The following is a 13,168-nucleotide window of genomic DNA, read 5'->3' on the forward strand; positions in this document are numbered from 1 at the left end:
ATAATTATATTATATTAAAATATAATTATTTATATCATATATTTTAATTATTCATTATTATTTATTAATATTTTAATAATATTATTATTTCAATAAAATAATTCCAATATTTTAAATATTTTTGAGTACAAGTTAAACAGTAAATGACGAGATTTAATTTTTAGGAAATGCAAGGAGCAACGAGAATAATGATATCGACGAACGTGGCAGCAAGTTCACATTGAGCTTACTAGTCAAGTTCCTGCTTCTGTATGAACTTGAACGACTTTGTAAGCACCCCGTAGACACACGGAACTGTCCTTCTCTTTCAGTCGATTTTACTTCACCTCGTGCGTATACATCAGGGACGTAACACGCAGATGTTTAGAGCATTTATGGCTTCCGGTATTACGGGTCTTCGCAAAACTGCGTCTAGTTCGAGTGAGTAACTCAGTCGTCATTTAAAAGCTGATCAAAAATATCTTTCACGCACACTCCACGTATCTCATCCGTTGCATTTTGCTCGCGTAGGTTCCCTTTAAATCAGGGCTCGATGAAGAAAATCTTGAAAAAATAAACGACACGAGATAAAATTAATTTTCAGGTCCTCCCATTTCAATTTAGCGTGAATAATTTACAAATGTATCATGTAAATTGGTATTAAAATATTCGAGTCATTTTCCTGCAAAAATATTAATTAATTAATTAATTAATTAATATTTTTCGATTTCGTTTATTCATAAAATGACAGGACTTATGTGATACTTATATTAGGAACATAATTATGTTTGATAAATTATTCTGCATGTTTCGTTCTATATGAAAGCCTCTTTTGAAAATGATGTATATGTATATGCATATGATAAATTGCTATGTAATGCATATTAATTTTAAATATACTTTGTATTGATTTCTTGATTGAATCGAGATAATTTATTTATTAATAATAATCTGGTAATGGATCGGGTAATTAACGTGTTGTTTTATATCTCAAGAAATTATTTTGCTAAATTTATTATTAAATTTATTGTTTAATATTTATTGCGATATTATATTGTAAATAACTTATTTTTGGCAGATTGACTACTTACACGAAAAGAGCATGCCTACAGAAAATTCGAACGACCATTTAATATTCGCGGTATCAGCATAAACCTTGTTATCTCGATTTCTGAGGATACTAAATTTAGCTCTTAGCAAACTTCAAGTTAAATAATTAGCTTGCATTCTTCGAAAAGGGCTCTCAGTGAACCATAGAAATGCATTAATTTGTGTTATGCATTTCTCGGTAATTCCACTAAACGTAATTTCGAATCGTGTTGAACATTTCTCAATAGAATATATTTAGAAAATATTCGAAATGCAGTTAATATATTTCACGATTTAATATATCGATTTCAATCTAAAATATAAACTAATTTCAGAATTTGTAGTAATTAGAAATAACGAAATTTGGAAACTTTCAAAGATTCGAGTGCTTAACAAAGTTTTAATTCCAGAAATTTAGGAGGATTTGAAAATTGGAATGTTTTCAAAATATTGAAATTAGCCAGAACTATGAAAATTCTATAGCTCAGCGTAACTTTCATAATTTAATTTACGAATCACGAAATTTTAAAAACAATTAACAATTTTTAGTCATATAGGTTGTAACGATATGAAAGTAACCAAAATAATTGTACAACTTATAAAACTTGAATCTTCCTAACCTAAAAATTTAATTGAAATTCGTCATTAAAGGATGGATTTTCATAGACCAAAAAATAAAATTACTCGCGATTTGACAGTAACTTTTGGTCAGAAAAAGGTTACTGAATGACCACTTTCGACGATTTAATAGAAACTGTTAGAAGCTTAATCTGATTACGCCAGTCTGCCATAAACACTACACCAAGCAGGTCTGGGTTAGGTCTAGGTTATGTTTGCGCTGTATCTCGCTCTTTTTGACCTAATCTCGTCGATACTGGAATTTTTAATACCCCGACTGCTCGTGTTAAACAAATTCTTCGTGGACACCGGGATGCAATGAGATTAACTAAATCCAGTCTCGAAATTCAAAATTGCGTCAGCAAACAGTGACTCATGACCTCTCGCGATCATTCCCATAACCCTGAATTAGAAGAATTAATTGTGAAAATGCGGGGGGAAACAGAGTTAAATGAAACCTTCGTCGGTGTATCATGTTTCCCACGCTGGCACGCAAAACGAAAGGAAAGAAACTCGGTCTGCTCGATTTTGCAATTTGTACGTTGAAAAAGATCTCGTTTAAGGTGGTGTTGCTTAATCTGTTAACGGGATTAGTGGCGACACTTCTAAGGTGCTTTCTACGTACGTTAGTCTTGATTTCTTAGCTTTACTATCATTGTTTCCCTATTTCCACTTTCCTCTTTTTCGTACGTTTTTGCATGGAAGATGGGAATAATTCTCTTAATTCCATTTAGTGAAATTATTATTTTATTTTATTTATAAAATGGAATGGATTAGTGCAATGGAATTAATTAATACAAAATTTACTTTACTTTTCGTCATATATGTGTACTATATTAATTCTTAATAGTATCTAAAATTATTTACTATAAAACGTATTATGTTTTATTATATTTTGCTTAATAAGATGAATTATATTTCAGTATAATTGTAGTAAGAGGAATATTTTTTAAAAGCAGACAGAGAGAATTATATCTTCGAGTAATTCTAGAATCAGTAGAGTATACGCTCTATTCAGTGTCTCGAGAATTTAGTTGTCACGCTGCTTTATCGCTTCTCCGTTTACGTCTTTAGAAACCCTTCGAACGTAAATCGCGGAGATTTGTTGTCTGCGCGACAAGGTTTAATCGAATTCCCGATAATGTGGGTTCTTTTTCTCCTTTGAGGTTACCTTTCCTTCCGAATTTTCACTTCCTAAAATTTTTTTCAAGTATTGTTTCATAGATTCCTCTTCTCGTGTTCTCCAAAGAATTAAAACTTGGACTTTTGGTTCCCCTTTTTTAATACTTTAATCATTTTTACGGATTTGTTTCCATATGTAAATATTTTACATTTCTGTTTAAGAAATCGACAAATTTTGGAATATCTATTTCTACTGAAAAATAAATTTTGACTTATTTTTAAATTAATTATTAATTTATGTGCCAATAATATTTAATGAAGCTTCTAAATTTTATATATTTCTGATATCATTTTTCTTTCTTACATTTTATGAAGACAATTTTAGCAATTAAATTTTTACTAAAATTGTTTTACAAAAATTGTACTGTTATATTTTCTTCGTCTATAATATAATAATTAAATTTATAATAATATCGCAAATACACACTTTCGTTGACTTTGACCCTTTGCACTCGAGAGGCGACCCTAATTCACCATTTAATCAAATTCCAAAATTCGATGTTAATTAATATATCAGATTTAAAATAACATAACGATGCTTGGCATGTCAAAATAAAATAATCCTAGGTGTTAATTTGTTAATTTGTTATTTACTGTTTTAAAAATATCGTCGACTTTGTAGCAGAAAGTCTTCGAATTGCTATTTTTCTGTAACGAGAAAATTATCGAGTATAAAGGGTTAAAATGTCCAACCTGTCACGGTTTTTAAAGTTATGATTTTCCTCAGTTTCCAGTAAATTTCATTAATCGTGTCACTTTTATCCAAGGAAACTAAGGCCGGGGAACCGCTTTAATGACTGAAAGAAGGAAAGGCGTAATCGCGACTAACTTTTCGCGATGATCATAAAATTTAACGAAACGATCGTCCAGTACCATTTTACTGTATTTAAAGTTTAATTAACTGGCTCGAGCTTTCCCTGTGCTCGCCAGCGTGTAATTATATTTACTCGTGGTAGTTAAATTACAAGTAAGCTTTCGTCATTATTTATACCTCTTCGTTGGCATCTACAACGTGTAACAAAGAAAGCAACGAGGCATGAAACATTTATGAATAAACGAAACGGAAATTACAGCGGTTAAAATAAAAATAAAAATAAAAACAATTTCTTTTTTTTCTTTTAGTATTCATCGGTATTTCTTCCGTGATATATGGACCTGTTGCAACGTTCGTTACATTTAACTATTAGACCAAATACACGTCAAACAAAAGATATAAATTTTGTCCACGTTTCCTCTGTATCATTTTATTTACCTTTCATTTTCTAATATACATATAAATTTTCAAACTCTTCAATTTTTCTTTATAGCGAAGATTTTTTAAACCCTCTTATAAACAATGCTTTCTTTTTATTTATACAGTAATAAATAGTGTCAACAAGGTAGTTAAATATGAAAGATGCAAACTGAACGTCATCCTAACCTATAAGGCAAGGCTTAAGATCAAATAAATAATAATATAAACAATATTTTATGTATATTTATGATAATATTTGTTATAAAAAAATTGTCAGATTTACTGAGAAGTATTCTGGAGATAATGAGGAGTAAGCCTGTTGAGCGAGACAACATATAATATTTTGAAAACGAAGTAGAAAGAATGGAAAGTTTTAATTGCAGCGTGGAAGGACTTTACGTCGCATCCTTACTATCTGTCTGTCTTTTTGTCGGCAGAGAAACAGAAACTGGATTCGAGAGATGACCATAGACCACATTCTCCACTGTCTGTGCACTATTGTTTTTCCCGCTGCGTTGAAATTGCTTTGAAGCATGGGGAGGAGGGGAACTAATCTTTCCTCGAATTCGCGCCATCTTGCCACCAGTTAAATACGAAAATAAAACCGAGTATTTGATAAACTTTAATAAAATTTCTCGACGTTACGACTGTTTAACGTGTAATTAAAATTTACATCGAGGTAGTCGGTTTTTCATATTTTTCCCTGTAAAATCCGAATCACGAAAAGCAAGAAAAATAATTATTAAATTATCAAGGACAAAAACGTTAAATTACGAGCGATTGCAAACACATGATTGGTATTTGAAAGCAAGCTTTTCCATTCGTAAAAAAATAACGGTAACAGAATTTTAATTGTTTGCACATTTTGCTGGCGTTTTATTCGAAAAGAACGTGCTACTCTGTAAAACGGGAAAAAAGAAATACCAAAAAATCGAGTTCCAGCTATGTGAATTTTTATGGAAATATTTTTCGGTTTGTACATGACACAACATTCAACGATAACACAGTAAATAAGTCGTAGGCAATCTTTGCGGGATGTACAATATTTACAGATACTTCGAAATATTGATAAAATTACGTTATATCGATATTCATACGTTAAATAAATTTTTTTGTCAAATACTATCGAAGAATGTTTACTGAAGCATAAAAGAGACTGGGTTAGAAATAAGCGAGTTGGTTTAAAGTGATACGTGTGCCTGTGTGGTTACTAGGAATGCCAAAGAAGTTTGCATAGTGGTGGTGTGTATGTGTTAAAATGTGTGTGATAATTTCAGAGAATAGTCGGCTAAATTGAGCTTTGTTAGAGTCAGAGAGTTGTGAGCTATAAATCGTGAATAATGTAGAGTCGAAAATTGTTACAATTTGTAGCTTATATTCTACTAATTATGCAGTTGACATGTATATATTTATAACAAGATTTTTGGGAAACAAGCATTAATTGTGTGGAAAACATCTAAACGATGAGATGAAGTATTTAATAAATATTGTTTTTACTACAATTAATTATTTACACATAGATAGTGAAATATAATGCAAATAACAATACATATAAATATCCAACAGAAAATTATGAATTTTAAAACATGAAATATCACACTGATTTCTTTAAAATGTTCAAAATATTTTTAATTAAATTATTAATAAAATATAAATATAGAAAACACAAGACATTTATGTACATACATAATAATACTTAATAAATCGTTAATTTACACTTTCACCAAATACGTTTTAATTATTTGATATAATCCCTATTTTGAACATACTGAGGTTTCCAAACAAATTGAAATCGTTCGTAACGATATTTCGCCAAAAACCAACATGCTGCATCACCAAACTTTCTCCCATCATCAAAAAGTTGCAGAATTCCGTGTATCAACACTACTGCTCGCAAATATGAATAAACCAAAAGGAGGGTTAGGATTCAGTGAAAAAGTGATATAAATGCAAAAAAAACACGAGTAAAGTTAACCCACAAAAAATTGAAAAATCTGTGAAATATTCCAAGTATCGAAACACTGTATTTTACGTATTTTTAAAGGCTAGGGACAACGAATCATTCGAATAAAGTAAATTATGTACGAATTTCACGTATATCTTGCACTATCAATTTCCAACCTCAGGAAAAGAATGCACTCGCGCTGCTTTCTCTTCGTTTAACCTCGACGTCGATAATACACGATTCGTTTATGATTACAAGAGGCGAAACTCGCCTGGGTTACTAATACACGCCGAAAAAGGCGCACTCGATAAATCTCTGCGACGTGCACGTGCGATTCTATTAGCAACGATTCGTCTGCGATCGCTGCGGTGGCGCCACCGTCGTCAATCGTATTCGTTCTTCGTACGGAACGTCTCATCACCATTGTGACCGATGCTTACCGATTGCACCCGGCGCATTCGTTGAACTGCGTGCACGGACGCGGACTTGGTACCTGGCTCGCGGCCAATGTTACGCAACGCATTAATTCAGCAACTGCGACAGATTTGCATGCGTTAGTAGCCGTGGATCGTCTACGGTTCGTGCCGCGTCCACACCGGCTTAGTTTTCGATAATTGCATCGACCGTTTCGCTCGATAGTTCGGCCAAAGTGGATTAAACGCGTGGCCCCTGGGTCGACGATTAATCGCGGAGGAGGCACGCGAACACGCTTGGGATCGATCAATGTAATTGACGGCGAGCTTCGCGGACACGGACCTTGCAAATGAAGAATGGTGCAGAACGTATCAGGGTATTATACCATTTTCCGTCGGCTGAATTTTTCGCCACGGCGACAAGGAACGCGCGTTTTCAGACGGTGAATGTAATCGGGGAAGGGGAGTACGGTGAAAGTAAGGTACAATTGCGATTGGCGAGAGATTGAATGGGGCACGGATGCGAATGGTGAAAGAGGAAGAAATAGAAGAAGAAAAAAGAGGATGATGAAACGTAGGTGGAGTTGAGTTTACGGGAGTGAAGCGAGAAGGTGAGGTTAGATGGATAAGATGAGGTTAGTGAGCTTGTGGGTGCTGGCAGGAAATAGAGATTTTCGAGTAGAATAATTCTGCGTGTAAGTGTCGAAGCAGTACAATTTATGATATGGCTACTGGACAAGGGTTTTTCTGACGACGCATTAAGCGATATAATCTACATATAGTCTACGAAGTGCGAATAGTTTGTTTTAATAAAAGGACGAAAAAATAGGATAACCATGATATTTGATTAAATACTAAATCTGTGCGAAGCATGTAGTCTTTCTCTCACCCTTTCTCGGACAGACTACATTTACACCATATATTACGTCGCACATATACGCCATATTTTACGTCGTACATATACGCGTTGGCGCATGCGCGAATGCTGTTTTACTATCTAGTCCAAAACAGAGATTCAGCGTGGAAATGAAATGAAAATAAGTGATACGTGATTACTGAATTAATGCGAGTTGAGTGACGTAGAATTTGCAGGTTGAATAACGCAGAACGAAATTTTCCGTGCGAAACTAAATTGAATTTGTAGAGGTTAAGCGAGATAGCGAAACGAGGCGGTGTTTTTCAGTGTTCTTCGGGGTAGAACGATGTAGATTTACATTTGCTGGACGTAATAAAGCGGAATTTGTGGAGGTCAAGTGAGAAAAAATATAGTGGTTTTTGTCGAGTGAAGTGGAATTATTAAATTCGTGGCAGCTGAAACAGAGATAGGAGTAGCGTAGACAGTGGCGTAGACTGAAATTTATCGTGCGAGGCAAAGTTGTATTTGTAGATTATTTTGTAAAAGTAAAACGAAGTTAAGTGACACTAAGTTACTGAAATTGAGGAGGCCGAGAAAAATAATTCTTGAAGGTGGGTTGATCCGGAAGATGGAGTTATCTTCGGTGTAATAATGTTCAAATTTGTAGAGGTCGGGTAAACAAGAATGCAGCTAAGTTGAGTTTGTAGAGTGAAGCAGAGTTGGTAAATTTGCAAGCTAAGGGTGAATGCGGAATTAAATTCGTCTAGTAACATAAGATCGAGTTTGCGAAAAATTTTAAGCATACCTTTAAAAAACGAGGACTTAATTCTTAATTTGAAGGAAACGAATAAAATGACGGGTAAGGTAGTATACTTTCTTGAAACTAGAATTCCTATAGGTAAGCACGATAAATGTAAGCAAATGGAACAGAAAAAGGAAGAAAATTTCAGGATGCTAATAACACAGAAACAAACCGGTGTTAACTCGAAGCTCGTGAAGCTGATAAACGAGGTTGTAATTAATAAAGATTAACTAACGCTACAATGCCGATGAAACTAACATTCTGACATATATAATTAATTAAAAGCTTCTGCCCTATCTGGAAGCTATACTTCCAATCTGAAATCATAAACACCTCTATCGTGAAATTATAAAATATTGCGAAACTTCTACAAAACGAACAATTATATTTTATCATAATAACAATAAAAAAACTGTATGTAAAATTCTTCTAAAAATCTATAAAATAAATGATTATTATTAATAATGCAATTATTAATATTAATTTCACTTGTAGAATCTTGTAATTCTCTCGTTAGGAAAGGTATAGGTTAAGAGTCGAATTTAAAAATTGAGGCACCGCCATTTTCTAGAAATTGCCCGCCCTTTTCCTATCTTCTGAAAGTTAGTTTTCGACGAAGAATAATTATATTTTATCATAATAACAATAACAAAAATTGTATGTAAAATTCTTCTAAAAATTTATAAAATAAATAATTATTATTAATAACGCAATTATTAATGTTAATTTCACTTGTAGAATCTTGTAATTCTCTCGTTAGAAAAGGTACAGGTTAGGAGTCGAATTTAAAAATCGGGGCACCGCCATTTTCTAGAAATTGCCCGCCCGGTTTCTATCTTCTGAAAGCTAGTTTTCGATGAACGTTAAATCGCCAGTATGCCCTGAATTCGACGGTAGCCCACACAGGGTGATAATATGTTCGAGGTTCCTCGGTTTTTTCGATAATTGCCGTCATTATCGTGGAAAGAAGCAGCCCGAGAGAAATCTTTCTTCCCGCCGGTCTATTCAGGGTTCAACGGTGCTCCACTTCGAGATATATCGATAGTGCGACCGCACGATTGATAACTCGCGGTGAACGAGAACGCGGCAAGCGTTAAATTTACGCTGAAATCGCGCTGTTGGTATTGTTTATTGTTTTGAGTAAAAAGCGTGATTTTTTGGTAAAAGGAGAGAGAGGATTCGTTACGGTGATATATTAACGTTATTAAATGTTAAAAAGTCTGGCACGTCCGGCAATTTTATGGTCATTAATTATTCGAACGATAAAAGCAAATTTATCTACCATTCGTTTGTTCCTTTTTTCTTTTTTTTTTTTTTTGTTTCACGTATCATCGTTGATGTATCACGATCATTATTAGGTTAAATAAAACATTTATCAAGAATTTCATGGTCGTTAATTATTCGAACAATAAAAGCAAATTTATATATGTACTTTTTATTTACTTCCCATTTCTTTTATATATTTTTCTTGAAGTTATATTATAATTATTATTATGATTTGATTGTCAGATTATGATCTGAATTTTCAAGTACTTCTGGTATTGCATAAAAAGCTTTAAAAGAATTTCTACATTAATGAAAATTGAATTTTTATTTAAACGAAAGTTTTTAATGACTTTTGTTTATAGTATTTCATGCAAAGTATGTTATTTATATGAAGTTTATAATGCGATCGAGTGAGAGAAAGTTTTCCTAGGATAATGAATTCAAAATGTCGCGAACAAAGTTAACTTCTTATTAATCCGAATATGCGAATAATAATTGAAAACATAGCGGCCGAATAACTTCTCCGTCGCAGTCCTCGAATAAACAAGTAATTTGCAAGCTCGACTGCGAGTTCATCTAACTATTCAAAGTAGTCGCGAAGAGAATTAAAACTTTCACCGGCTTGATTCGAGTCCCTCTTAACTTTTCAAGACAAAGTTCATTACCTCGATGTCGGTTCACGTTATGGTCAAACCATGCGTGAATTAATTCTTCCCAGTTTCTTCAGTTTTTCATCCATACTTCTCGATTGCTTTCACGGCGTATAACAAACAATTTAATATAAAAAATGTGAAAGATTAATAAATATACGTATAAAATTTTACTCACTATGTATTTTGCATAATACATATTAATATACGATATTATAAATAACGAAAATTTATATAATATATAATATAACGAAAATCCCATCGATGGTAGATATGTACGTATATGAAAACACTTTTAAAACTCGAGTGGATGAATGATAAAATTTATTAAATTTAAAATTTAAATATTTACTTTTTATTTATTAAAATTTAAAAATAATAAATTTAAAATTTTCATAAAATGGTATAAAACACTTACCGGTATATCTGGTATTCGGCATATAAGAGAAGACCATTTCCGTCCGGTTGAACAGGGTAATGAATAGGTGGTATTTCCCATCTGCATTGGAACGAGGCATGGTTGTGCCGTCTATGAGTCTGGAACATTTTGATGCACTTGTGCTTGTTACTGCCGCCAGCAGCAACAAAAAACTGCGGACGTCCCTTAAGCTTTTTACTCTCTGTGAAAAGGAAGTACAAGGTTGTCATTAAACCGTGTGTATATTTCGACGAGTAAACGTGAATTTTCAACGTTTCCTTACCAACACTCTTCTCTCACACAAACGACAAACCTCCACGGAGTATATTCATGAATCAGACTTTAAAACGAAAATTTATATTATAAAATTTATATTTATATTATAAAATTTATATTATAATATACGTAGGAATGGAATGAGTACGGCCCTGAAAGAATGTCAAGAGTGTTTGGGCCTAGAACGAAAGTGACCGCGTGCAAGAGGATTGATTGTAAAGAACGTTTATGATAGAGTTAAGTAAAAGTCTAGGGATGCGTCTAGAGTACTTAGTTAATACGCTAAGTGCCCACGTCGGTCCCTAGGGACCGATGCTAGTCTTTCCGTTTGGGCCCAGCCGGTCCCTGAGGACTAGTTCAGACTAGGACCAAAAGTTGCTAACTTTTGGTATTAAATTCTTCGCCATCTTTGGACCTAACGTTTGGAAATTCCTATTATAGCAATTGGTACAGTATCTCCAAGTTTTATGAACACTTCGCCCGCCACTGGTAGCCTACTAATGGTCAAGTCTGGGCCTGAACGGAACTTAACGTGTTAAAGTACCTGGCCCACCGAGGTTGCGTGGGAAAGGGCATGATTGAGAAAGAAAGCCTAAGTGTGAAAGAGGACAGAATGAATGGTTAAAAGTAAGGGTGCAAGAACGTGAGAAGACAGTTTTGAAGGGGTAGTCGATCAGTTTCAGTTTGCAAAGACAGTCCATCAATTACAGTCTATTAGTTACAGTTGGGAAAGACAGTTTATTTTCATAAACTGTTGTAAGAGTCAATTTTGAGGAAGATCAGAAGAGTGTGCCCATAGCGAATCATTCTTGTATCATAGAAAACCTCCGTCATTCTATTTATGAGTTCATTTTATTCTATTAACCCTTTGACTACTGTGGGCACCTAAAGACGCTTAGAAATCTTGCACTTGTGATACTGTAGGTGCCTAAAGGCGCTCAAAAGTTTTGTTTGTTGCTAAATTTTAAGTATGTACAGTAAGAATTTAATGCAGAATACAGAGAAATAAATAATGTTGTTTTAATACAGTAAAATATAGTGTTTTGATTATTATTTAAATATACAATAATTTCTCAGAAATGCACACCTAGCGAAAAATTAGATTAGGTTAGGTTACGGTTGGTGCGTTTTAAAGTCTGCCGTAGTCAAAGGGTTAAGAAGCCAACAATACTATTTTAACTCAATCCACCCAAAAACAATTCTACATATATACGATATTCCAACATTCGAAGTGCAAAAAGATAAGCTTTTCATAATTAGTTGAGAAGGTAGACAAAACTGACTGCCAGATTAATAGATACTTAGCCACTTATGGCGGACAAAAATTACGAGATTATTATCCGAAGTCGTTGGGTCTGACCGAACATAAAATCCCTAGCCTTTCCCCTAGTGGAAAAGAATCGTAATGAACGACAGGGCTGGAGATGACATCTCGGTTAGCTCTTACTTCCGTGGTCGGTGTTATGATTAATGGTCGGGATCGTAGAATTCGTTTCGGAAATTGTCTAAAACTGGGCGCAGTAAATAAGAATGATGCGTCACGAGCGGGATTAGGATCGGAAACCGATTGACCCAATTTATCCACGAACACCAACGACAGATGGTGGTATACGGCGAGTTTTCATTTCACGCGAATGGAAGGGACTGCGTTTCTTTCTTTTCCACTGGCCATAGAGTGGAAAAGCGAAAATTGTGCAATCGGTCGTATTCCCGACACGTGTGTAAATCTATAAGAAAACAATTCACGCAATCTCTTTTTCAATATACCTTTTTTAATGGAAGAGGAAATTCCTTTCCAATGGAAGAGGAGATATAGAGTGGCACAGAAATTGATTCGCGTGAAAGTAACGTGGTTATTTATTTCTTATTAAATACTTTTATTAAATTTCTTTTTCTTATTATTAAAGATATAAATATTAACCCTTTGCACTCGAGAGGCGCCCTTCAGCCGCCATTTGATAAAATTTCGAAGCTCGATATTAATTAACATATCAAATTTAAAATAATGTAACAGTGTGCGAGGTACTGAAATTAAATAATTCTACGTGTTAATTATTATACAATTTGTTATTTACTGTTCAGAAAATATCATTAGCTTTATAGCAGAAAATTTTTCAACTCGTACCCTTCTTTAACCAAAAAATCGTCGAGCGCAAAGGGTTAATAATAATATTTATTCTTATTAAATATTTCTTATTAAATTGCACGAGGTCAAGGAAAATATTACCGATCTTATTATTCGAGTAGTATCGTTATAATGTAATATTATCTAATATTCAACATTTATAATGACATTTTTAAAATAGCATTATTATATATTATATAAATATTCTTTTTAAATAAATATTTGGTAATGAATATTTGTAATTCATAGTTTTCAAATTCTATGTTTATTCTCTGTCTTTATTAATATATCGGATTTTTATTATATTATATTAAT

The 13,168-nt window shown here is 33.4% G+C and overlaps 1 protein-coding gene across 4 annotated transcripts in view; it reads right to left on the minus strand.

The window, feature by feature from the left end:
- The window catches only part of LOC108551934 (spondin-1), a 62,679-nt gene that overhangs the window by 37,081 nt on the left and 12,430 nt on the right, over window positions 1–13,168 (minus strand). For all 4 annotated transcript variants that reach the window (XM_017906278.1, XM_017906279.1, XM_017906280.1 and 1 more), the window contains exon 2: window positions 10,453–10,654. In XM_017906278.1, coding sequence (XP_017761767.1) covers window positions 10,453–10,654 — 202 coding nt within the window. The remainder of the gene's footprint in view (window positions 1–10,452; window positions 10,655–13,168) is intronic.

Source organism: Eufriesea mexicana, unplaced genomic scaffold (assembly GCF_001483705.2).
Source record: "Eufriesea mexicana isolate 0111107269 unplaced genomic scaffold, ASM148370v2 scaffold5212, whole genome shotgun sequence".
Classification (NCBI taxonomy): domain Eukaryota; kingdom Metazoa; phylum Arthropoda; class Insecta; order Hymenoptera; family Apidae; genus Eufriesea; species Eufriesea mexicana.